This window comes from Arvicola amphibius, chromosome 9 (assembly GCF_903992535.2).
Source record: "Arvicola amphibius chromosome 9, mArvAmp1.2, whole genome shotgun sequence".
Lineage (NCBI taxonomy): Eukaryota > Metazoa > Chordata > Mammalia > Rodentia > Cricetidae > Arvicola > Arvicola amphibius.
In genome coordinates this window covers 54,007,770-54,035,362 of record NC_052055.2, presented here as the reverse complement: position 1 = coordinate 54,035,362, position 27,593 = coordinate 54,007,770, and the positions used below count along the sequence as shown (strand labels likewise).

The 27,593-nt window shown below is 43.3% G+C and overlaps 1 protein-coding gene across 3 annotated transcripts in view; it reads right to left on the bottom strand.

Annotated features, from left to right (window-relative positions):
* Positions 1 to 27,593, bottom strand: part of Ano6 (anoctamin 6) — a 175,484-nt gene that overhangs the window by 61,708 nt on the left and 86,183 nt on the right. For all 3 annotated transcript variants that reach the window (XM_038342219.2, XM_038342220.2, XM_038342221.2), the window contains one exon: positions 14,946 to 15,074. In XM_038342219.2, the coding sequence (XP_038198147.1) occupies positions 14,946 to 15,074 (129 nt within the window). The remainder of the gene's footprint in view (positions 1 to 14,945; positions 15,075 to 27,593) is intronic.

The window sequence follows — 27,593 nt, the reverse complement described above, 5'->3', positions numbered from 1 at the left end:
GATAATTTTATACTTGGGGGTCACCACAACATGAGGAGCTGTATTAAAGGGTCGCAGCCTTAGGAAGGTCGAGAACCACTGTCCTAGTGTCTGGTCAACCATATCCTCAGTGGGTCTTTTGTTGTGGTGATGGTGGTTTTTTTTTTCGGGGGAAGTGGGGGTGCGAAGGAAGTTGATATGTTTAGAGTCATATAAGAGGCGGAACCTCAATTGAGGAACTTCTCTACCAGATTACTTGTAGGCAAGTCTGTACAGCATTCTTTTCATTAATGAATCATAAGGGATGGCTCAGCCCAATGGAGTTGGTGCCATCTCTGGGCAGATGGTCCTGGGTTCCGTAATAAAGCAGGCTGAGCAAGCCATGAAGAGCAAGCCAGTAAGCAGCACCCCTCCATGGACTCTATATCAGCTCCTGCCTCCAGGTTCCCGTCCTGATCTCCCCAGTGGTGGGGTTGTGACCTGAGAGTGTAAAATGAAATAAACCCTCTCCTTCCCAAACTGCTGTTGGTCATGGTGTTTCTCACAGCAAGAGAATTCCTAACCAAGACACCCTGAATTGGAAACCAAGTGCTATCATGCAAGCAGAACTCATTCTGGGGTGATGGGGGTGGCAACTCCAGAGATAGACAATGCAAAGCTGTTGGTGACTCCAGCAGTGGCAGAGATTTTGGTTAATGTGTATTAGTCATGTTTCCGTCAGCGTGACAAAATTCTCAACAGAAATAACTTAACGGAGGAAGATTAGTTATAAGGGGATGGCAGGAAGGCAGGAGGTGTGGCAGTGTTTCTGGTGGCAGGAGCCTGGAGCAGTGGCCTGTTCACATGGCAGTGGACAGGAAGCACCGGCCAGAACTAAAGGTGAGCACAATTATTAAGGCCCTGCCCCCTCATGATCCACCTCTGTCAGCTAAGCCCTACCTAACTTCCTGAGAGTTCCACGGCCTTCTAATATAGGACTATAAGCTGGGGAACACTGTAGTGGCATTTCATTTGTTTAATAAATAAAACCTGCCCAAAGATCAGAAAAGTAAAAAAAAAAAAAAAAAAAAATCACACTGGCCAGCCTTACAGAACAGGCAGCAATGACACACACCTTTAATCCCAGTAGCCACACTAGTTGCCATAGAAACCGGGCAGTGCATGCCTTTAATTCTGGTAGTGCACACCTTTCATTCCAGCCTGAGAGAGGATTATAAAGCGGGAGGAAAAAGCTCTCAGGCACAGTCTAATTCTGAGATTCCTGGAGGCAGGATTGCCACTTTGGACTGCGGTCGAGGTAAGAGCCAGTGGTTGACTTTGCTTTTCTGATCTTTAAGTCTAACCCCAGTTTTTCTCTCTGAGATTTTATTAATTGTGCTTCAGAACATTAACCAGGGGCTACATTTCAGACCCAAATCTAAGGGATACAAGGCTCAGGCTCAAGCATTTAGGTCTTGGCGACAACAGAGGAGTCAGTCTGAGGCGGTCACCTCCCGTAGGTCGAGTATTCTAATAACAGTGAGTGGCCCTGTTTACAGATGCTCGGCTTCACTAGTTAGGCCAATGGTAATGCTCATCTGACCAGCCACCCACCAGAAGCATATTCCAAGGTGCTCCTCATGCTTGACCCCTGACTAGGGGAACCCCATTCTCTGTGGGCTAGGTCCTTCCTCATACAGACAATGGTGGCCACTCACTGCACACCTATGGATTGCTTCCTTTCTGCCCATTAATTGCTGACACCACCTCTCTTCATGGCATCTGAAATCCACCCCTTTATTTCTCTCCTTGGGCTTACTGGGCAATGTCTTCTATTTCCCCACTGATCTTACCTGTCAGCCAAAACATCACTCCAAATGCTTTCTATTCTAAGACTATCAAGTCTCCTAGGATCCTCTCTTGTCTTTTATTACCATTCATGCCCTTGAGATGTTGGTGTTTTAATATCAGCGTCATTAGTACTTAATACAGTCCTATAAAATAGAATGCATGCCATAAATGTCTGACGAATGAATAAACTGAGAGTCTTGTAGACAAATGGCCCCCTGTTATTCAGAAATGGACTGGTAAGATCAGAATAGCACAGCGTAACTGGGCTCCTTCATCCTTAACCCTTTACTGGTTGGTAGGTACTGCAGGCTATGAGGAGAGGTACAGCTTCATCTTGGGGTACCCAAATAGCATTGTGTAAGGGCTTCCAGAGCACTTGAGGTTCCCAGACACTTCAGAGAACTCAATAATGAGAAGACAGAAGAGGCAAGGTTCTGAGAACCAGGCTGTTCTCTCATCAAACACACAGCACAGACCACTCCTGACTTGGTCTTGTCAACTGCACCAACTCCAGGCACTGCACATTGAGTGCTGCAAGCCGGAAGTGGTCCCTTCTTCCACGTTTTTTTTTCCTTCAATGGAGGCTCTAATGTCTCACTGCTTTCACGGGGCACTGACCTCTTAGATTCTGCTCTATCCCAAATAGCCCCTTCAACTTCCACAGTTTGATTTCCCCCTTTAGTCCTGGGTTTGCTCAAAATTCAAATTCTAACTCTTCCATGTATTACCTCTGTGATGTTGGGCAATACTTTGAGATAAAGTATCATTGAAAAAAATAGCTTCACCTCAGGGTTAAAGATGGTATACAATGTAACACATGATGCCTGGTACACAATCCCCTCTATTCTTCAGGACCCTGAAAATCACCTCTCCTTTCTAATATAAGAAATCTAAAAAGACTGGCAATAACCATCTACTCTTCCTCTATACTGTACACACACCCACACCCACACCCACATCCCCCCCCCCCCACACACACACAGGGCCTTCCAGAGTGATACATTGTATCAGTCTACAGGAATGCATCCAATGGATCTTAACCTTTAGTCGCCTGGCCCTCTGCCTTTAGGACTTGTCCATGCTTTGTGCCCATCTCGACACTGGTCCTCAAACTATGTCTTTGGTATCTAACGAGTATGTATTCTTCCCACCCTCTGGAGGAAATGATGTGCCTGCCAAACCCATCCCTTCTGCCACCTTCTGTGTGTCCCAAGGCCACTGATAGACACTGGAGCACATGTGCCCATCATAGATGCAGAAAGCATAAAAAAACTTCATTCAAACTCATTTTCGTGCCTTAATAACATTCTTTCAGGGAGACAGGCTAATTTTATTTAGCCAACCTCAAATTATTAGATATTTAGGTTGTTTTTAATTTTTCACTATCATAAGAATCCTTGCGGAACAATCTTCACGCCCTTTTATTACTTCCCCAGGGCACAATACTACGATCAGAACTATTAAATCAAGTGTGTTTTGAAAGTCCTTTAACGTGCACAGCCATACTGCCCTCCAGAAAGGTTGCACCAATTTATCTTATTTTCATTCTTATTTAGTTCTTTACAGAGAACTCCCAAGGTATTTACCAGACTTCTCTTCACATAATTGGTAGAGCTTGGGGTTGGTTTATAATGCCCCCCCTGCACCCCAAACTATAAATACTTAAACAGTTGACTCAAGGACAGGGCATTTACATTTGCTTGAACATGTTAATAATCCAACTGGTGCTACTTTAACAAAATAGATCCTATTATTTTCCTTTGGCATGTCACTTCACAAAAATAAATAAATACATAAAGCAGTGGCATATTTTAAAAATTGATCTAAGCAGCCTTAAGCTGTGCCAAGCAACTAAAGTAAAAGAGCATATGTATTCTATTTGTCAAACAGGCACCAAGCGGGAAGTGACTGCTCACTTCAAGGACCTCTGGAGTCTGAGCCTAAAATCATCATCTTTACTTCTTGGGAGAATTTACACTCGCACCAGTAACCATTCTTGACATCTGAAAAATCAGTGCAGGATGTCTTTGTGTTAAAACCAAAGACAATTAACATCACACACTGACTGACACAGCCATTGCTCCATAAATATCTGTTGAATAAATGATTACCTGAAAACACACTTTTAGCTAAAGTTTATCTCAGGGGCTTGCTGGGAAATCTTACATACGCGACCTAAACCTTCACTATGCTCTCTGATTTGTATTTGAAAAAAAAAAATAAGACTTAGAATCTCTTTTAAAAAATCAATCATAAAGTAAACTGTGCCGTGAATCCCTACATCTTCGTGGAAGCAAATCTGTCAGCACTGCAATGAGATCTAACTTCTTTACGCATGGAATTCTGGTAAATACAAAGTCACTAATCAATGTGACAATGTGCCCCTCACAGAAAGAAGCACAAGGACCGTGACTGTGGGGAGAACGGGCTCACAGCTCAGCGTGAAGATGGAAGAGAGCGACTACCACCCGCCCTCCAGAAACAGAATTTATTTATAGCTCCCTTTTTGAGAGATTAATAAAGCTCTCAGAGAAATAAAGAGCACTGTGATTACAGCTACAAAGGACAGTGTGACACAATTAAAGAAGCCTTCTGCTCCTAGGCGCTGTGGATGACCCGCTCCAGGTCTCACTGGCTTAACAAGGCGATTGCTACACAGGGCTCACCTGTGAATTACTCTGTGCAAATCCTGATTATAAAGAGGGGTCCCCACCACTCCTTCATGGACCCTGTCCAAATCCTGATTATAAACAGGGGTCCCCACCACTCCTTCACATGACCCTGTGCAAATCCTGATTATAAAGAGGGGTCCCCACCACTCCTTCATGCGACCCTGCTTTGTCAGTGGAAAAAGCAGGGACTACAGTGACTAAGCATTAAATAAGGGAGTAAAATGTGATGAGATGCCAATCACTTAGAACTAATGAGATAAACGTAGATTATCTTCAAATAGTCTTAGAACTCTGCTAAGCAAAGTACCAATGGTTCCATCATTTTATTTTCACTTGGCTAATCTTTGCAAAGTCCACAAAGACGCATGAAAAATAAGTCAAAGGTACTTAATTCGTGTAAAAAGTATGAATTACTTTTATGTGCTAATTTATTAGTTACATAGCATGTGCTCCAAAAGGCTTCGGAAGTAGAATACATACTAATTAATTGAATCTTAATTTAAATTCACGAGTTGGTAATACATTTAATGTTGGTGGAGCAGTGTGATGAAGAATTTACCCAAGCAGGTAATGTGTGTTCGCGAAGGGCCAACAAAACAGACAAGTACTTTAAATGACAAGCATGAAAGAAAGTGAATATTTAGCTGAAGTTCAGTTTCAAACTTTACTTTTTTTTTTTTTTTTTTTGGTTTTTCGAGACAAGGTTTTGCTGTAGTTTTAGAGCCTGGCCTGGCACTAGCTCTTGTAGACTAGTCGGCCTCGAACTCAGAGATCCACCTGCCTCTGCCTCCCGAGTACTGAGATTAAAGGCATGTGCCACCACCACCTGGCTTGTCTCAAACTTTACTTTTAAATTAACATTTTTAGTTTAATTTAAAAAGAAAAACACACTCATTGTGGGTCATTTTAAAAGCAAGACCTGGAAGGGAAATCATCTGTAACTTACCACCAAATAAAAGGGCAAAGGATTGTTGAGGTCATTTACAAATGTATTAGCTTCTAAAAACAACCTGGAGAGTTCATCTTCAAATACAAGCCCTAGTCTTTGGTCTAGAGCAGTGGTTTCAACCTGTGGGTCGCGACCCCTCGAGGGGATAAAACAGGGGACCCTTTCACAGGGGTCGCAGATCAGATATCCTGCATCTCAAATCATATTTACATTATGATTCATAACAGTATCAAAATTATAGTTATGAAATAGCAACAAAGTGATTTTACAGTTGGGAGTCACCACAACACGAGGCACTGTGTTAAAGGTCGCAGCATTGGGAAAGTTGAGAACCAGTGGTCTAGAGCTACTGACTTAGAGATGAGAAGTCAAAGCTATCTGCACACAGTAAATCTAGATACAGTCGAAGATTGCTGCCCAGGATGGAGGTAGGGTTGCGAAATGCAGTATTCTGGACACGACATGCCATTGCACTCATGAGCTTATGGCGGCGTAAGACCTGCACAAGATGGGTCTGTCTATCACAGGTAGGAGAGGGACTCAAGAGCCCTGTCCTTCTCTGAGGAGCTATTGGCAATTATCAGTAGCTAGGGCAAGAGGAGTCCTTTTCTTTAGGCGTAAAGCCCCTAGTAAATTGTCCATGCTCCAGTAAATTCCACTTTTCCAAATGCTCACACAGAGAACAAATGACACAAGAGGATGTGAAAGCAGTGGCAAGGGGTGGAGTATTGTTCAGAACAAAGGGTTCCCCTGGAATGAGAAGAGAGAGAGAGAGAAACTGGGGGTGAAAATGAACATCATACACCACATTGTATAAAACTGTCAACAAATAAAAAAGTACATTTTTTTTAATGAAAAAAGGAAGACATACTTCTTCCCAGAATGCACATTTTCACACGCATGTGCAGGTGCACATAAGCAGATTTGTTCATGATTGCTTTTCCCCCTCAAGGCTTTTCTTGAATGTGGTCTAGCTGAGGAACCCCTTGTCCCTTTAATAGATGGCGTGTAGAAAGGTGGACCACAAGGGACTGTGAGTGCCGGGCAAATGTTGGTCTTTGTTCAGACAGTAAGAGGAACACTCAGTAAAAGGGTGCTCTTTTCCCTTCTTTGGAAATACCAAGGTCTTTGATGAGCTGGCATGACACAGTCTGCCTTCCCTTTCCGTCACATCACTGTTCTCTGTCTGGTTATGAGGTTGAAGGTCAATGACATTAACCATTTTGGAAGTAAGCAGCAAGATCCAGACTCACTGCTCCTGTGCCGCGTACTCTAGAGTAAAAGGAAACATACAACAGGCTTCGTGCCACAATGTAAAACTCCTAATTCTAACTCAACTGATTTATTTTAAGCTCCAAGTTTAGTACGGTAAGCAGCGCAGAAAGCAAAGGGAAAAATAAACATCTTTAAAGGAAGCTCCTGGCATTAGTCCAAAACATTTCTAAAAAAATCGAAAGTAGATCTGATTTCTCTCTAAAACATGAGCCTGAATGCCTACCACCTGCAAAGGTGACGTCATGAAGCAGTGGCTGCGGGCAGCGTCCAGTAACCCACCATAGTGTGAATGCCTGGCTTCAGATTCCTGGATATGTGGGGAAATGCTCATCTCAGGGAACTTTCTCGGCTGTTAGGATTCTTTGTCATTCACCACCCTCCCTTACAGGTCCCTGGCTGACTTGGAAGTTGGAGGAGGTTTTCCATCCTTCAGTCAAGCCTCCAAGAGATCCTCCCACCAGAACAATGGTTTCACATTACTGGTGAAAGCCCCAGTTCTGCACCAAGGAGGAAGCTCAGAGGGAACTGTGCAGTTAACATCTAACTTCTAAACAAAACCTTATGGCTTACAACAAAATTCATTTTAATTTTCTGGCCTTTATATTCCTTTCATACTGAATTATCAATGTAATTTACTTTAATCTTAATTTATTTCTTGTAACAACCTGAAATGGATGTTCACTTTTCTACTTGTTTACTTTAGGTGACAAAAGTGTACGTATTCATCGTGTGCAGCACACTCATTTCACACGTTCATACGTGTGGAAGGCTAGCTTCCAACTAGTTAGCATTCAATTACCTCACACTTATCCGAGGAGGCAAAAACCATTCTCTTAGCCATTTGCAACAATGCGGTACATTAACTATGGTCTCTGTGACATACAAAAGATCTCTTGAAATTATTCGCCTCAACAAAAGATGTTATATTCTTTGATAATCTCTTCCCAAACCCTCTACTTACACGAAGCTCTGGGAAGCATATGATCTTAACTTTTAAATAGTTCACAGAACTGTCCAAAACTTTCCAATAACATAAATTATTTAATGAAGATTATAAATGAGTAGGGATAAAATAAATATGAAACTATGCAGCTTTTTTTTTTTTTTTTTGAGACAGGGTTTCTTTGCAGCTTTGGAGTCCATCCTGGACTAGCTCTTGTAAATCAGGCTGGTCTTGTACTCACAAAGATCTGCCTGCCTCTGCCTCTTGCCTCCCAAGTGTTGGGATTAAAGGCGTGTGCTACAACTGTCTGGTTCTATGTAGTATGTTAAAGCCAATAAGAAACAATTTTTGCATTATCTACACTATCTGTTGTTTTATTGGCCACAAGCAATCACATACAGTATATCACTCATATCTGTAGGTTCTTCATCCACAGATTCAACTAAACTAAGACGGGAAATGTTTGGTGAAAAAAATGCACCTGGAACCACGTATACAGACTTTCCCCTTGTTACTCACAAGCAACAAACTTTAACAGCTATTTATTTTGCATTGCGTTTATATTAAATGAAACAGAGATGATGAAAAGCACCTAGGGAGATGCAGGATTATATGCAAATATCCTGTACCATTTTCTATAAGAGACCTGAGCACTCCCAGATCTTGGTATCCAATGCCACCCTGGAATACACTGGGTATATTCAAAATCTACCTATGCACCTGAAATCAACATACCTTAGAATGTGCTTAATGAATAGCCTAACTATCACTTCAACAGATTTTATTTAAAAAATCTGAGACAGGGCCTCACCATGATAGCAGGCCTGGAACTCACAATCTAGACCAGACTGGTTTTGAACACACAGAGATCTGCTTGCCTCTGCCTCCCAAGTGCTGGGATTAAAGGGGTGTGCTATGACACCAGGTCTTTCAGTAGATCTTTTAAAATATATTAGATAAAGTTATTATAAAAAACACTAAAATTAAAAGACAACAGCTTAACTTCTTAAAAGGAAATCTACCCAGAATTTACCCTGGGGATAACATTTACTGAAGAAGTTTTGCAAGTATTTCTGTTAAAACCATAAACAATACGGCAGCAGCTCCTACAATGAGCTGAATTCCTACGATGAGTTCAGAAGTCCTAGCAATTGTACATAAAGGAGAAAAAAAATCAAAGAACTCTAGGAAGGCAAAGGCTAAACAACACCACTGTGTTCTTCTTCTGAAACAAGCATAAAAGAACCTGTGGGCACATTAGAACCAAAGAGTTTATCAAAATACCTATACAGACTCACAAAAACCAAAAGTCGTATATAAAACAGGTTAACAAATTACAACTTAAAATATTTTGACAACAGCAATAAAAATTTTAAATAATTAAGGAACGCTAATAAAAAAAATATACAAAACCCGCACGGACACTGTAAAACTTCATTACAGGATGTATATCTCATTAAACGCAGTGGTGCACTGTGTTTATCATACTAGACATCTTATGAACTTGTAAGCATTTCTCAAGCAAACTCATGTAGCTTCTAAGTAAGCAGTTCTGGTTGGTGGGATTTATCTGAGCAACGCTCATGAGACTGAAAATTAGCTAATATCTGCATTATTATATAAATAAGCTTGACTGTTACTTTAAAATTTTTACTTTTCAGTTTCTGAGTCAGGGCCTTCCGAAACATTCTAGAGAATTCCTAAGGCAAATTGCTAGACCCTAAGCTAACTCTCAAGGCCCTAACTTCCTGGAATGCTGGGAGGTGTAGTTCTGTTATACACTAGCCCTGAAAGCCCCACCTGCCCAAGGACCAGGTAACTTCTTGGCATTCTGGGAGTTGTAGTTCTTGGGAAATACCAACAAGGCCTCATGGGAAAGTATGGTGGCCAATGGGTTTTGTCCGCATAAGCCCCAACAATACATGCCTAGGGTCAGGCAGCTGAAAGTTTTAAGATGGTGGTCTTGACCAAATTCCATCAAGGTCAGAATTTAGCATTTTAATAAAAAATTGCTTTAATTTGGTCAGAATGGTGGGACTGCTTTTTCTCGGGCTAATTTCAGGACTAGCACAATGCGAACTACATTTACTTCCATGTGTATACCTTTCCTCAACTTCAGAGAAACTAAGTTTCCATCAATACTAGGAATGGATAAAAAAAAATAAATATAATTTATTCAGGACTGCAAGCACTGATTTTGTGCTGTCTAGCCCCCACCTCCTCCCAACTCCGCCATCATTTGATTATACCTGCAGCCAGAAACACATCAGTCCTGCGACTGTTAGTAGTTCTAGCAAAAAATGGAAAGAAGCAGTTACTACCAAGAGAGTGATGGAGGAATTGGAGCAACGTGGGGCAGGCGGAGTGGGAATTTGTTTTATTTAAAACATCTTCGCTCATTATAATATTGACCCCACATATTTACTTGCAGTTGTTTGGGTGCCAGACACTGACGGCAGCTCTCAGACACTCTTCTCTTCCACTGTTATAAAGCAAAGCCTGAAAGGAAATAAACGGAACCAATCCTGACTAGCATGGGCCAGTAAAAGACTCCATCTTCTTAGTCCAGCCCTCTCTGCAGACAGACACAAGGATGAACTCTCTAGAAGGGCCTCAGGAAACAATCTCCATGGGCACTAAAAGGGCCCTTATATAAATTGCAGCAGTGTTTGGGTATCACATATATACATTTCCCCCATAGGTTTCAAACCATTTCCGGATTGCTACTAAACCTAGAACAATGTAAATGCTTGTCTACACTGTACACCTTACTAAACCTAGCATAATGTAATGTTTATATTGGCTGCTTATATTGTTTATCTTACTTAGAGAATAATAAATAGGAATACATTTGTATGGATTCAACAGGGAGCATTTTTTTCTGAACATTTAAACAATTTTAGATTTATTTATGTGTGTGAGTGTTTTGCCTGCATGAGTGTCTTAGCACCCATGCATGACTGGTGCCCACAGTGATCAGAAGAGACCACTTGATGGCCTGCACTGGAGCTACAGATGATTGTAAGTCATCAATCATGTGGGTGCTGGGAACCAAACCCAGGCCCTCTGTGAAAGTAAAAAGTGCTCCTAGTCACTGAGACACCTCTCCAGTCCTTTCTGGAACATATTTTTTTCAAAACCTGTGGTTGGGTAGATACATGGGTGCAGAGCCAAAGGACCAGGGAGGATGGCTAGTGCTGAATTATAACAGACTATGGGAAGGCAACGCATGTAACACATTTAGTAGAATGCTTGCTTAGCATGCAGGATGCCTTGGCTTCCATCCCCAAATCAACAAGTCTGCTGTCCTAGTTTGGTTTCTGTTGCTGTGATAAACTGTATGATCAAAAGCAACTTGGCGAGGAAAGGTTATCTTACAGGTTAGAGTCCATCATTGAGAGAAGTCAAGGCTGGAACCTAACGTAGAAACTGAAGCAGAGACCATCGATGAATGCTGTTTACTGTAGTGAGAAGCCCGACTCCCGCATGGCTAGATTTATACCCGAAATAACAACACACAAATTGTATTCATTTAAACACTGCCTGGCCCATTAGTTTCAGCCTCTTATTAGCTAATTCTCACATCTTGACTAACCCATATTTAGTAATCTGTGTAGCACCACGAGGTGGTGGCTTACCAGGAGAGATCTTAACCTGTGTCTGACTCAGAGAGGAGAGGCATGGCGACTGCCTGTCTCAGCTTTCTCTCTCCCACAATTCTGTTCTGTCTTCCCCGCCTACCTGTGTTCTGACCTATCAAAGGGCCAAGGCAGTTTCTTTATTAACCAATGAAATTAACACATAGACAGAAGACCCATCTATATCAGTTTACTGCCTTGCTCCCTGCTTCTGCATAGACAGCTTTTTTTTATACACCTCAGGTCTACTTGCCCAAGGACACCATGGTCCACATTAGGCTACATTGTGTTCTATTAAATAGCAATCAAAAGAATATCCCACCCTCACACCCGCAGACATGCTTAGAGGCCAAACTGATGAAGGCAACTCTTTAGTTGACGTGATCTCTTTTGAGGTGTGTCAAGTTGCCAACCAAGATTCGCCACCACTTCTGGCATGATGACGTTTATCTATAATCCCAATACTCAGGAGTTACAGACAGGTAGACCAGTAGTTCAAGGTCATCACTTCACAGTGAGTTAAAGATGAACCTAGACTACATGGACCTTGGCAAAGGGAGAAAGAGAGGGAGGGAGAAATGGAAGGAGAGAGGAGAGAGAGACTATGATCTATGCTAGACAGGGAATTACAGTGGGAAGGCTGCACAGGGTCCTTCCAGAGGCGCTTCCTTGTTTCTGAAAAGAGAGACAATGCTGCTGGCTGCCTGGAGTCCCAGCTGTCACCTCATACCCAGGGGATGCTTGCTTGAGGATCAGGGCAGGAGGAAGGAATGGCCTCATTAAGCCGGAAAATCACCTGCCTCAGAGCTGGTTCTACCTCCTGATTAGTTCCATAATTATTTCCTTCTAGCAATTACCCATTTGAAATCTTGTTTTCTTGTGACTTGCAGTAAAAATCATCCAAACGGATCCAGCAGAAAGCATGCCGTAAGACAAACACGGCTTGCTGAAACAATTCACGATGACCGCCACATCAAATGCAAAAGCAGAGAACTTATGCTTTCAAAGGGGAGTGTCAAATCAGGACGCGATTTCACCAATACAGAGGGGTGAAAATACATACTATCTGAAAGCTTGACCGGGACGGAATTTTCTCTTACTCCTAAGAAGTCACAGGCCTTTCATGTATGTATGTTTAGGGTGCCCGTGGCCCTTTTCGTCCCATTTTTTCCACAGCCCTAAAACTTGCTTACAGAACTCTTTTGATCAATCCTGGCAAAGCCAATCATGGTGTTGTTTTAGGAAATCAACGTGACACACAGAGAAAACTTTCCTTTTAGGAAAAACAGGACTTTGAAATTGCTTTTCCTCGGCGCTGTCCTAAATCCCCACTAAGCCCTGACGAGGACTACAACAAAGCTCAGAAGCATCTGTCCAATTAATAAAAACGTGGTTCCAAAGCCAGGCTTTCAATTTCGACAGAGTAAAAATTAAGAAATATGTACAAATGTAAACTGAAAACACTTCAAAGCAAAGCTTATGAATATCAACATCAAGGTACATCATTAACTGTGTTGGAGGACTGCCAAAATTAATGACTTTTTTTTGCCTCCTGAGTTATGAGAGTCATCCTGACACCTACGTCCCTGTCTAAAGCAAATGAAGAACTTATTAATAATGTGAGTAGCTCCAGGGCCCCTTCACCAAGCAGTAAAGCTCTTGTCCAAAGTCAGGCCATTTCCTTTATACTTTAATGGATTTGATAAACTTGTTTAACTTGCTTTACATAAATCCAACCGAGCTCTATTGGCACATGGGGTGGTCCGTGAATATTTGACAACAGTAAATATGAATGCATAGGCTATTCTACCTAATCTGGAGAAAATGCTCAAGTCCACTAGTTACTTTATTCTAGTAATAAAGCCGGGTAAAAGGAGAGTCATGTCTTTCATAGCAGAGCAGTACCTTAGAAAACCACCAAATCTAAGTAAGAAGGTGTAGCATTAACGTTTATAACTTGCATGTATTGGAAATTTATGTAACATCTATATATGCTATTCTATTTCATCTTAATCATAATACCACGTGATAGATGTTGAGGTCCTATTTTCCTGAATCTAGGATACCAGATGACAGTCAATATTTATATACCAATAAGAAAAAAATTTCAACCAACTAGAATTATGATAACCTTTTTGTAAGATGCAATCTAAACCCAAAGAAGTCTAAATGTGTGGGGAAGTTAAGAAATTGACAGAAGACAGAAGCTTCACTTGCTGGGCTCGGCCTGACACACTTGTGCATAATGGCTGTGGTCCCTGCCGGATCCCAGCCGCGAGGAAGCATGAGTTCCTCCTTCACTGACTCTGGCATCTTCTTTGCCCTTTGTGCAAATGCCCAGGTTGATTTTGGAACTGCCTAACGAATATGGCAGAGCCTCGGTTTCAACTGGGGTTCTGGAATGACTTCACGGAGCACAGCCCCAATCCCAAACCATGTGCCGAGTGAGAACACCGCTTTTTACTTTGGCACAAACAATAAATGCACTTTCTTTTTTGATGATGCCATTATCACCTGCAGAAACCTTTCATGTAAGTTAAATCGCTCTGGCTAGGACAGTGGCTGAATTAGAATCTGAATGTCATTTTCTAAATCCTGGGCTTATTCTGCTGTACCAGGTAAACTTATGACTCCAAACTTAACCCTCTCCAAATTTAAACACATAAGTAATAATGATTATTGTGCTAAACGAATAAAGTAGTTATTCGCTTCATTTTACAAAAAGGTTTCCTCACTTGCTTTCAATGAATAACCAAAACTGAAAAGATGATTAAAGACTAGTATAGTTTATGCGTAAACTGTGGATGAGGACAATAGAAGCTGAGTGTGTGTGATAACAGTTCATTCGCAAGGCGGCGGATATAATGATGGAATGATTTCTAGCATGGATCTAAGCATCCATGCGTTACATACATGTCTTCTGTCCTGCTTGAGTTCTGTGCAGTTTGCATTCCAACAGAGACGGTCCAGGCGGCTGTGCCAGCCCTGGCCTGTTGCTTGAATTTTTTCAAAGGAAGAATGGCTTTGTTTCCCGGGAGGCCTATGCAAAGGAAAGGGAGGAGGCACAGCTGCCTATGGGTGCAAGAGAGGAAAGGATGGGTGACAGAAGACATGTGGGTCACAGACACAGGGTCTGGTTTCAAGAGGAGAAGCTGAACTTGTGTGAGGACAGAGCCCAGCTCAGGTGTGGCAAGAGTTAAATAAAAAAAAAATGCAAGCTAAATGCACCTCTGGCAGCAGAGCGAGAGAGGGAGTGCGCGCGCGCGCACACACACACACACACACACACACACACACACACACACGGAATGCTAGCTGTTACTGCACTTGTCCTTAATTATCAGCCTCCTTGCAAGCCAGGTGCAAGCAGCCTGGTGCGTCTTAGTGTAAATCTCTACACAACAGAAAAGGCAGCTCCTGAGGAGCGACTCTCCCTTCAGCCTGAAACCAAGGAGGAAGAGCCTGGGCAAGCTTGTTTGAAATTCAACAAAATTTCCTGCTCACAGGCCTTGAGGGAGCATGGCCTGAGGAAACAAGGAAGGGCTATTTGGTTCATGGTCAATTTCCTCAGTGGTTTACATGAGAACAACACACCTTTTCTCATCTCACTATTAATATAAAAGGGAATAAATGAAGCGACAGCAGAAAACAGGGCCTACCCTTTGCTTTTCATTTGTTCCTTTTTTATTGGTCTCCTTTTTAGTCTCATCTTCGTACACGAGAACAAAGTCGATCCGTCTCTGGCCGTCCGTGAAGTAGAGGGAGTCAGGCTTTCCGTTAAACTCCTCCTGTGAGGAACGGGAAAAAGCGGGAATGTGAGCTTTGGAAAGGTGATGATTGGTGAGTGCGTGTCTTCTCGTTTTCATGAGTTCACTAATGAGCTCGCTGAGAGAGAGAGAGAGAGAGAGAGAGAGAGAGAGAGAGAGAGAGAGAGAGAGAGAGAGAAATACATTCATGCCTAGGTCTCCGACCTCTACAGCATCATCTGTTCTTGGGGAGGGGCAACCTGTGACATGAGAAACGAGGGATTGGCCTCAAACACTTGGGAACGGTCACTATTACATGCAGGGCAGAATCACCCCAGATTCTACCTGCCTGGACAGCAGAGGGGAGTCAAGTTTGGACAGGAACTCAGGAATAAGGACTTCCTGGCTGTGGGACTGAATTTTTTAGCAAGAAGGAAAATTTGAGATGTAACATTACCGATGGAAGCCTCATCTGTCTCTTACTCCCTCGCTTTTAACTGGCTTTCATGACACCTCTCCAGAGGTCATCGCTTCCTCCGAGGAATCATTTTAAACACATGCTAAGAAGAGCTGCCACGCACACAAGGCCACGTTAGTCATAGGTGTTTGTCTGCAGATTCATGAGCAGCATCCCCTGACCCACAGGAAGCAAATTTCAAAACTTGTAAATATTAATACTGACAAATGAAATGAGTCTTCAATGAAGAACTTAAAATATTATAACCTAAACCATATATAGTGGTGCAAGCCACTCTAATTCCAGCACCGGGGAGGTTGAAGCAGGCCAGCCTGGGCTACAGGGAGGTTGAGGCAGGCCAGCCTGGGCTACGATGGGACACTCTGTCTCAGAAAGAAGGGTGGGTAGGGGCAGTAAGACATCAGAACAAAAGATGGGCCTAATACAATCACTCTGTTCCTGTACACACATGGGCATGGTTGGTTTAATCTACAGGGAGGAGTCTGTTTTCACAGGCTATAAAAAATGCTTATGCTAGCTTCATTGTTTAAGAATGCTTTTTAACTGGTAAGTGATCGTTTTAACTCCCCCTGCCATTAAAAACAAATGGAGAATTGTGTTTTGCAATCATTTGATGGAACGGCATGCATGATATGTTCATGAAACGCGATTACTTCTCTTATGCATTCGAGCATCAATTAACACAGAAATCATCCGATTCTGCCACCCCCACAGCACCTCCTTTTCTTCACACTTCGGAGAAGATGTAATCTTCACAACCCTTAAAGCCACTATGTGTTCTTCCTTTCCTCTCTCCCAACAGAGGCGTGTGAAGGCTTCTCAGGGTCTCTTCCTATTCGTCAAGCTACCCCACCTGCAGAAGCTCCCTTTATTTCCACATCCCACCAAGTCAGTGGTCCTCACCCTTCCTAATGCTGCAACCCTTTAATATAGCCCCCCATGTTGTGGTGACCCCCAACCATACAATCATTTTCACAGCCACATGACAATTGTAACTTTTGCTATTGTTATGAATCGTGATGTAAATATCTGTGTTTTCCTACTGTCTTAGGTGACCCCCCCATGAATATTCCTGCATGATGCTGGGGGGAAGGGGGAGATTGAACTTGGGGGATAGGAGGAGGGCAGAGACTATCAAGATACATTTATGGATCCTGAATACATATATGGAATTTTCAAAAAGGAAAAGAAAAAAAGTTACAATGATTTTGCTCCGTGCCTTCGAACTAGTGTGAATTTGAGAGGGTAAAAAATGTACACTCTGCTTGCTGTTGCTGAGGAAGCACACGTGGGCCCTCATCTCAGTCACAGTATCAAGTGAGACGTCCGGCTACTGCAGGACAATGGCTGAGGGAAACTGTCTCAAAGTGAGTGTCTTCCTGTAATAACTCAGCAGGGAAAGTCCACCTAGCAATCTGGTTGAAATGTGGGCACTGAAATTCCCCTTGAAGAGGATGCTATAGTCACAGAAGAGGGAAATGATTTGGCCTTGGGGAGTCTGTCTTCTGGACAGACGTGAGGCGCGGTAGTGAGGGGGGCCTGAGGGAAGGGCTGTGCGCATGAAGGGGCGCTGTGGTCACTCAGGGTGGGCATAGCTGGAACACACCTCACTTCACTAATAAACACTCTCAGGCTCCTTGACCTCAGGATTTCTGTGACCATAAAATAACTTTTCAACACTGGTCTAGTCTCACGTGTTTCAAATGTCATTAAGACGGTCGCCAACAGTCCCTGTGAGAAACCCGGTCCCACCTCACTCCAGCAGAATCTATTACCGTCGTTTGAAATGCTGAATTTAAATTATTTATTCACAATCAGGGTGAAATGTGGCTGTATTGGAGCCTTTGCTCAGGCTCATGTTTATGCATGAGAGGGTCTGACACTTGCCTTGGATGGTGAAACTGATTGCCCTGCAAGAGTTTCCACAGAACCTGAAATGCTGAAATGCTCCAGGCTCATTTGGGCTAACAGCTTTTACCTCACAGAGAGGCCACAAGGAAGGCTTGTTTTCCAACAATAGTTGAGAAATTGCACTATGAAAAACATTTAAACGTTCATATAATTAAAAGGGCAGCTGAAGCATGAGTGTGGCAATGAGCTGCTCCCTCCAGTTCTTAGGACTAGAAAAATAAACGTTAATTCTAGAACCAGGAGGGAGGGAGGGAAGAGACTACCCATAACACAGCTAAACTAAAAATACAGTACCTTTATTCTGCAGTAAACCCTGAATTCTCTCCCCCTCTCTCTCTCACACACACACCACACCACACCACACCCACATACACCAAACACACCACACACATATACACCAAACGCACCACACACACAAACCACACCACACACATATACCACGCATGCACAGGCACACACACGCACATCACATGCACACATATATGCACATACCACAGGCACACACACACACCACAAACACATACATCAAACACACCACACACACTACATATTGCACACATACACACATACGACAGGCACATACACACACCAGAAACGCATACACCAAACATACCACACACACTACATATTGTACACATCACACACACACACACACACACACACATACCACAGGCACACACACACACCATACCACAAACGCATACACCAAATACACCACACACACACACACTACATATTGCACACACACACCACACACCAAGTCCAGGTCAGAAGTAGAATCTTTTATTCAGATCTCAAAACACAGAATTTATTTTTACTCGTGTGCTACGAATGGCATATTTCCATTTTTCCTAACTACCAGAAAGAAAGACACAAGACACAAATAAGTAAAGTGTTTTCCCCTGTACAATAGTGCAAACATGCTACAAAGCCAACCAAATTTCACTCCTTTTATTTGATGAAAATGCAAACTGCAAATCAATATCAAAAGCCAAATATTGGCTAAGGATGTTCTAGGACGGCAGCAGCTGGGGGAGGCTGAGCGTTGAGGGGAAAGACAAACATCTGAGGAGAGCTGGGTGGCTAGAGAAGGACGTAACACATTAGTCACAGGGAAGGAAAAGAGTGTGGGTACAGAGTCAACACACAGGAGCTCTGACTAGCCCGGCCCTCCAGACTGTGGAAAACAGAGCAAAGGAGACCACCGGGGAGGATGGGCCCTGACGCGAGGGCTGTTTTTAGAGCGTGTCTCAGGACATTCCGAGAACATTCGGTGTTGACTCTGTGACAATCAGTGTATACTCAGGACCCGGTCATTTCTGTGTAACTCACTCTCCCCCTTGGCTCAGTTCAGTTCTGGAAGGAGTGCCCAGTCCTTGCTCACCCTGGGCTCCCTGTGGGGCCTCTCCATGTATTAAGACCTCAGGGTTTTCACACCCCCCAAACCACACAGACTCGTCTTCTCCTAACGGAAAAAAAATTATGTTCAGTACAAAATAACTCTGAACAATCCAGTAAAGTATAAAGGAAGAAATAAACGTCCTATGTAACCCCATCTACCAGACATGAGCTGAGTTTTTAAATATTTTTGGAGAGCTTCCTTCCAGGCATGCTCATGCACATATTAACTAAAATGGTACCATACGCACGCACTGTTTTACAAACATCGATCAGAGACATTTCCTAGCTTTATGTAACGCTCTGAATCATCATGTTTAATAGCTGCAGTATAATTTAGCTAAACAGTTCCTCCACTGATGAACACAGAAGTTGCTTCCAATTTTCTGCTTCTATAAACAGTGCTGCAATGCGCTTCCTTGTACATATGTATCTGTGCACATGTTCAATTACTATTTCATTAGGCTAAATGCGGGAAGCCGATCTTAAGTGCTACGGCCTGTTCGAATGCTTCAGATACACAAGCGACGATCCCGGCATCCTAAATCACACGCCCACCAGCACAGCGTGAGAACGTGAGTGTGGCAGGCACCACCCTCCCGAGATTACAGCCTTCCACTTTCCCACTACGGCAGCCAAAATGTGATTTTGGTTTTTCTTCTTTTGCGCCTTCTAACTAGAGGACACTAACATTATTACAGGCCCTGTCCAAAGGAACTCCCACTTTTTAAAGTAACACCTATTGCTACCCTTGACCTAACTGGACGTCTTAGTGGATTCTCCAGAGCTTTAGTGGTGAAAGCTGAGGCCGCACAGGGAAATGGGTAAGAAGACAAAGAACAGCAAGACTTACAGGACTCTATGTGGCTCCGTCTGAAAACCCCACAGCTCTAAGACAAGTCAGGAACAGCTCCTGCACCTCATCAAACGTAACCCCTGGTGGAGCTGTGAGGAAAGGTCTGGCAGAGGGGCCAGTGTACCTTTGAAGGAGCCACGCTGCAAGCTAACTGCAGAAATGCTGCGTAACCACTGTGGACACTGGTGCCCACCTGACTCAGTGATGCTGCCGGAGACACTGTTGGGAGACAGGGAACTATATAGACAGATATCTTAGAACGCTCTCAATTTTACTAAGTGCATTCTGGAAGTAAAAGGGAGACATACTCCAGGCTCTGTCAGCCCACCCGCCCTGGGTTTGGCAGTGCTGACCGATTATTTTCATGTGGGCACGAGCACATTAAAATAAAATGTGCTCATTTTAGAAGGTCACCAGAGCAGCTGACTTTTCATCATAGATCACAGGCCATCCTCACAACCACCAAACATTGGTTATGCAAACCAACTCATATATTTCTCTATATTTAGAACCTACCACTTACTTGGTTTTGGTTTCAAGTTAAATTTGATGTCATGATCTTAAAAAACAAAAGTGCTATCTTCTATCTGTGAATTATTTCCACAATTTTCCAAGCGGTGGAACTTGTTATTTACAGTTATTTCTTACACTGGCACAGATGTGGTTGCTTGTAAATACTGGGCTATGTCATTACAATGTCTTCTTACGTGCCATGGCCTCCTGACTCGGCGTGTGCACTTTGTCGTTGCTTCCCTTTGCTAGAGGTCTGTTATTAGGGACTCCACGTTCCCGATGCCAGCAAGGATGAGGGCACGCGTTCCCCAGTATTCTTGTCACTGTTAAATAGTCTTAAAATTTCTGAACTAGATAGAGTCAAGGACATATGAAGACAGAACTTTGAAGACTTTGAAGCGACCTTTAAAATAAAAGTTCCTTTAAAAGGAGTCCCCTGAGGCTGGAGATGTGGCTCAGTGGCATTAGCGTGGTCCTGGGTTTCATTCAAAGTGTCGCACAGAAAATTAACTAGATGCTTATGGGAGGCTCCAGGCAGGTGCCCTTTTCATGCTGTGAAGGGAGCTACCCTCACAACCTTCTCTTAACCATGGGGACTATGGTGTGACTGACATCATCCACATGACTTCATTCTTTTTAATTTTCTGTTTTTCTATGAGTTTTCTGCCTTTAAAAAACAAAACAAAAAACAAACAAACAAACAAACAAAAAACACAAAGCAAACAAAGTCAGGTTAGCCTTAAAGATAAGAAAGGCAAAGAAACCTCAAACAATGAAAAGGAAAGGCGAAAGCGCCTATGGGAGCTTTTTATAACTTCCTTCTTCTAGAAGGAGTCGCCATCTGTTTACACCATTTTCAGCTGTCAGCGATAGTGTTGGCAAGAGAACTGTGAGAGAGACAAACTACAAGGAACTGTCAACATACAACCCACTACCTAAGGTGCAGGGACAGGCTGAAGATGCGTGCGTGGTACAAGAAGGGCTGTCCCCCTGGAGGCTAGCTTCCAGAGGCCGCAGATCCCCAGATCAGCGTGTCTATTGCAAATTCATCTTCCACCCACTTGCATAAAACCTGAGTCCATGTGAAATTTTAGCTTATACTGTCTTCTGCGGAATGCTGTGTAGGGTTTTCCACCTGAAACATGGCTGTCCTAAGTCACATCTCTGAACCTCTAAGCAATAGCTCCCATCCTGTATTTCTGGAATTGGTCGGAAGCAAAACAGTGCTGCACTAGCTTCCGGTGTCTTGGTGTGCTTTCATGGCGCCCTACCTATAAGTTGAGTTATGATGCTCTTGGTCTTCAGGATCAATAACTTCACTGTAACTTACAGCTGTGTGTTCTTCTCTGCCCACCTGTGTTTGTTTTCACTAGCCACATTTCAACTACTTTTTAACATATCTGACTTGTTAAGTCTTAAACACACTGACTGGTAGATCCCACTCACTGAACTCAGCTGCAAAGTTTCCCCTTTTGCTCCAACATTCATGTCACATGCTCCCCAGGGCAATAGTTTCTGCTTTTAAATAAAGAGTCACTGCACAACAGGCTCCTCAGCTGAAAATGAACACATAGAGTTATGCACAGTGTGACTTCCTGACACAGCCATCCAGACTGTGACGTCCTGACAGAGCCATCCAGACTGTGACTTCGGACACAGCCATCCAGACTGTGACTTCCTGATACAGTCATCCAGACTGTGACTTCCTGATACAGCCATCCAGACTGTGACTTCCTGACACAGCCATCCAGACTGTGACTTACTGGTGAGGACATATTGGCACAGAAAGTCTTCAGATCTTCCCTGGGTTCCTTCCACAGACTCCATCAGGGTTACAATCTGTCATTCTCCTAGTGAAATGAGGTTGACGGTCACCTAAGGGTTTTTCTGGCATGACAAGATGTCTTTGGTGAGCATCTCATCTGGGGGAGCAGCGTCATGCTATCTTCAGCCTTCAGCTGCCAGAATCCACAGCATGTGTGCTCTCCTCCCTTAATATTTTATGTCCTGTGTATCTCTCGAGCCATAATGTTCTCTTACCTCTAATTCGGAATGGATATTTTTAATTTTATTCAAACCAACAGGAAGGAAAACCCCGAGCCCAGGAAAGCAAAGGGCTGTGCCAGTTGGCATCAGTTGGGTGATGTTCTATAGAGTTACTATTTTCCCCCTTCAATGCAAAGGTGGTCCTATGAGAAGGGCTGCAAAAACGCTTCGATAAAAATGGTGGGGAAACATTTTAAATGAATCACAAGGAGAAATATAAATAAAACTTTGTGGACTGGAGAGATGGCTCAGACGTTAAGAGCACTGGTTGCTCTTTCAGATGTCCTGAGTTCAATTCCCAGCAACCACATGGTGGTTCACAACCATCTATACTGAGATCTGGTGCCCTCTTCTGGCATACATGCAGGCAGAACACTGTATATATAATAATAAATAAATATATTAAAAAACTTTAAAAATCTCATTCAATTATTGAGAATGTTCTAGAAATTAAATGCTCTAAAGAAATGAGATTTTTTTTTCTTTTTAAAAAGTTTTTTAGACAGGGTTTCTCCATGTAGTCCTGGATGTCCTGGAACTTGCTCTGTACACCAGGCTAGTCCCAAACCTCACACATCTACAGAGATCTGACTGGTTTTGCCTCCCAACTGATGGAATTAAAGGTGTGTGACACCACTGCCCAGCAAGAAATGGCTTTTTAATAGAGTTCTTACAGAGGACAGTTCCGTTCCCAGCATCCATGCCAGGCAGCTCCCAACCACCTGAAGTTGCAAGGGATCCAATGCTTTCTGGCCCCTGTGAGCACCTGATTTCACATGTCAACATAGATACACACGCATATACATGTGTATTGGGAAAAAAAATCTCAAAAGTGGCTACTTAAACTTTTGAGCTTACATTTTCCTCATATGTACAGTATTTTTGGTATCTTAAAACAATATACTGTGCACAGCTTCAGCTACTGTTATTTGGGAGGTAAATATGAAATAGGGCAGAAATGAAAAAAAGAAAGAAAGAAAAAGGACTCTGGCATTCCATGAGATCTACAGTCAAATCCCAAGTCTGCTGCAGACTCTGAGTTGTGTGCCTTGGTGGATGCATGTTATCCTTTTAGGTTTACTCATGATTAGGGGGGCATCATGGGAAGAAAGATGGGGTTTTGTGCTGATGGGAACTCTGGAGTGACACCCAGCCTAAAGTCTGGGGTACAAAGGCCAGGGACTGTGACCCATAGATGTTCTTTACTCAAACATGTCCTTGCGGATTCCTGCGTCAGGAGTAGTTACGGACCCTGTCATCACCGGGTGCTTCCATGGCATCTTGCTTGTTCTCTGGTCACTCCTAGCTGTGAGCTGCCTTTAGTAGGTACAGCAACACCCCGCCGTTCTCAGCTTCCAGTTGACTCTGCAGTGGAAACCAGGCTGCGTGTGTTGGGTTTTTCTTTTCTTTTCTCTTTTTCTTTTCCTTTTATTGATTTGAGTTTGTTGAATTTCTGTGAAACTGAACCCGAGAGCTTTAATCTGAGGCGTCAGAGGCTTTCGAGCTCTCTTCAGTTTTGAGGAAAATGGGACTGAAGTGAAGGCCCCATTCCACAAATGAGTAAGGGAGGCTAGAGGTTATAAATGTTACCATTAAATTGTAGCCTGCCCTTCTACACATTCTATATGAAAAAAAAAAGTTTATTTTTAAGGAAGATTTGCTTTTGATGACATGGTTGTATGTGTGTTTGAGTGTAGGTTCGCGCATGTGAGTTCGGTGTCTAGGAGGCCAGTAGCAGACGTCAGCTCCCTGAAACTGTAGTTAGAGGAGCCATGAGCCAACTGACATGGTTGCTCTGCAAAAGCAGTGTGAACTCTTCACTGCTGAGCCGACTCCAGCCCCCTCAGTGAAGACATAGTGTGGTCATGGAGAATGAATATAGAAAGAACAATGAACAGTCAATAAAGGTAGAAGGCTGGAGTCAGAAAAGAGAGGTGGAAGAAATGTACTAGCCATCGGGACAATTTCAGCTGTTGTGACCTGACCACGAAAGCTGGCTGGAAGCCTTCTGACAGGCACGAAAGGGAAATGTGTTCAATGATACAATCCTGTTATCAGAAGAAAAGGGAGCAGTCTCAGGCTTCTCGGAGGGCAAAGTCTCGGAGGAGACCTTTTACAGAAACACCCAGCTTTTGTCTGTTTCTCTAGCAATGCCCTTAGCAGGGAGTGGAGCTGCCTGTGCAGATAACCTCCGACATTTTCGGCTCTGGCTCTCACCTCGCTTCTCCTTCCAAAACAGTCTCGACAACCCTCTGGTCCCACAGTGCGGCACTCAGCAGCTGGATCCTCAGCAGCTGGATCCGAGTCCACACTGCATACTCTCTGCTCTCCGATTCACCGCATGCACTGTCGCCAAAGGGAAACTCTGAAATAGGCATGCCCACCTTCCACAAGGGGACAAAACCCTTCAGCTGTTCCCGGGGACTCCTCAGCAAGTCTAGACTTCCTGACTGGGTTTGTAGGACGCCTCTTGATCTGACTACAGCCTACAGATTAGACACGCAGCTCTCTGTGTTCTAACTATCCAGTCTAACCATCTTTTCTACCCAGAGTTTTGTCTGTCATCCACCTCTCCTCCTTTCTCATGTAATACCTTCTTTTCCTCCTCTAAACCACCTATCCAAATTCTACTTCTCCTTTATTTTCTAAGCTAGGAACACACGTACCACACTCCTCTAGCGACTCCTGACCCTCTAGGGCAGGGGATCTGAAAGGTCAAAATATTTCTATAATATAAAATTTGTTGTTCTTGTGTTAACATCTACAAGTCAGGGCTTAAGAGGGGTGGAAGCAGACTGAGAGATATCTCAGTGTTTAGGAGCACTGGCTACTCTTCTAGAAGACCTGGGTTTGATTCCCAGCACCCACATGGGGGCTTGCAGCCTCTGTACCTCCAGTTCCAGAAGATTCCATGCCCTCTCCTGGCCTTCACTGGCACCACACAGCGCACACGTGATATACAGACAAACACACAGGCAAACCTAGATCTATAAGCTAAGTCTTTTCAAAAAGAGGAGAAGGGTAAGAATCACTGCCTTACTGCATACAGAGTGTCTGCACCGTGTCTGCAGTCACTCCCTAGCCACACTTGCAGTGCAGAGAAAGCCCCGGATGCAGAGCCACAATCTGCAGCTTTACTAACTGGCACCCTCAGCTTGCAGCTGTTTAAACACGCTGTGTGAAGAAAGATGTTCTCATAAAACACTGCTATCTACAGTATATCAAAGCCCCCTGACGTTGCAGGACAAGCGCTTCTGGGGTGTACACTGAAATCAGAAGCATTCTTTCTACTACACAGACAAGGGACCAACATTTGGTTATAAGACGTAGGTAGAGTTGGTCGATACTTTCAAAAAAACATAGTTGTTATTAATGACAATGTCCTAAAACTTCAAGCAAGTATCAGAACTTAGCATAATTGTATTCACCGTGGCCATCTGAGAGCGTCCTAAATAGTGGCTTTTGGTTGAGACTGAAGAAGGTAATGTTAAGAAATGTGATGGTTTTTTTTTTTTTATTTTGTGTAAGGAAACGAGTAAACACTTGTAAGAGCTACTAATCTGTAATATCTATGGGAACTGTTTTGGGAACTGTTTTCCAACTGCCCTGTGCATGGTACAGAAATCGTACTTATGAAGGGTTCATTCAAAATGTATGAAACTCTTACCAATATGGTTTTACATTGTACAGTGCAACCCACTTTTCAGAAATTGCCAGTTGCTGAGTTTTGATGTTTGCTGAGTTTCAATTACTTGAAGAGGCTCTGAAACAGTCCCCCCTCATTCAACTGGCAATCTGTATAAGCCTGAATAATGTATGCACAGCAATCAAGACAATGTATGGCTGCTTAAAAATATCTTATGTGCATGAGTGCTTTGTCTCCACGCATCTGTGTACCGTGTTGCCTGTCTGCTACGCATGGAGCCAGAAGAGGGCACTGGATCCCCAGAAATGGGAGTTACAGAGCGTTGTGAGCGAGTGCTGAGACTCGAACTTGGGTCCTCTGGAAGAGCAGCCAGTGCTCTTACCTGCTGAGCTACTTCTCTAGTCCGTGTTATGTTTAAATTGATTAATAAATGTGTTAATAAATGTGTTAAATTTCTCCATTTTAAGTTCAAGTACATTAAATACTATGTAAGCCCATAGTGTTCTATTCTTAAAATATTATATTACTAAGTATAAAATGTAAGACCATGAGAGTTATGGCTCCATACCATTCTCCTAATTCTGCATTAAATAAATTACTATAATCTGATGCCACGCATATAACATAATGTCATGTGTTTCTATGGATACTATCGCTTTAGTTGGACTAGGACACCGAAGGGAAAACTTGTCTGGCTTTGTATCCATAACTGCAGGAAAAGCAGTTCAGTGGATGCTTGTCCCACTGGCTTGACTTTATAGCCCAGTGAAATCACTTACTGTAACTACTCCGCTAAAGCCTTAAAATCAGTTGACAAAGGATAAGCACTAATAGTCTAATCTTGCCGGTTTGCAGAGGCTACCGTATGATGTAGAAAATCAGCAGCTCCATCCTACAGCAGACACCGTCTCTCTACTTCTTTTGCTCAGGTGTTTATGTCTGTTTTGCTTGCTCGAGATGAGGCTGGGGGTCTTCCTGTGACTCTTGGGATGGCCTGGATCTCCACAGCCTCCTGTTTCACACCCTCCTGCACAGCTGGGATTTCAGGCCCCCGCTGCTGCTGCTGCTGCTGCACCGGCTTGCAGGGGCTTCAGTGGCTATTCTTTATACCCGCAGGTCCTTTTCCTAGAATCTCCTTTATCTTCCCCATAAAGTCTCCAGGGTAGGGGTGGGGGCTTCTCTTGCCTGCCTGCTGAGGTTTCATCCCTCATAGCTCAGAGCACCTTACCTTCTCCTTAAATGTCTCCTTAAATGTCTCACCATCCTAATTGCTGAGCTATTTGTGTAATGGCTTAATTAAAGTCTGTCTCTCTCACGAAAACGTATGCCCCAAGGGGACACAGACTGTGCCATCTTTTCATGCCATATCTCAAGGGACTTAGAAAAACATTAAATGGATAAATATTATTAAATAAATCAACTGAAATTAATTCCCCATTTCTCCTGTGACATCTGATAATAAGGCAGAGGGAGCGATGGGGAGAAAGTCCACTGTGCACCACAGAAGGAAAGGGATGGACTGGTCTGCATTTGTAGAGGAGGCATTTACAGGCCTGGGTACCTAACGCAGTGGTGACGGGAGACCGTGGCCCCAAGGACAAAGAGTGGAGGGATCAAAGGCACCGAGGAATACTACTACTTCCTGCAGAGACACCTAGATGCGTAGTATATCCTCTTCACAAGGTTTACATGAACACACACATGTTCTAAGCA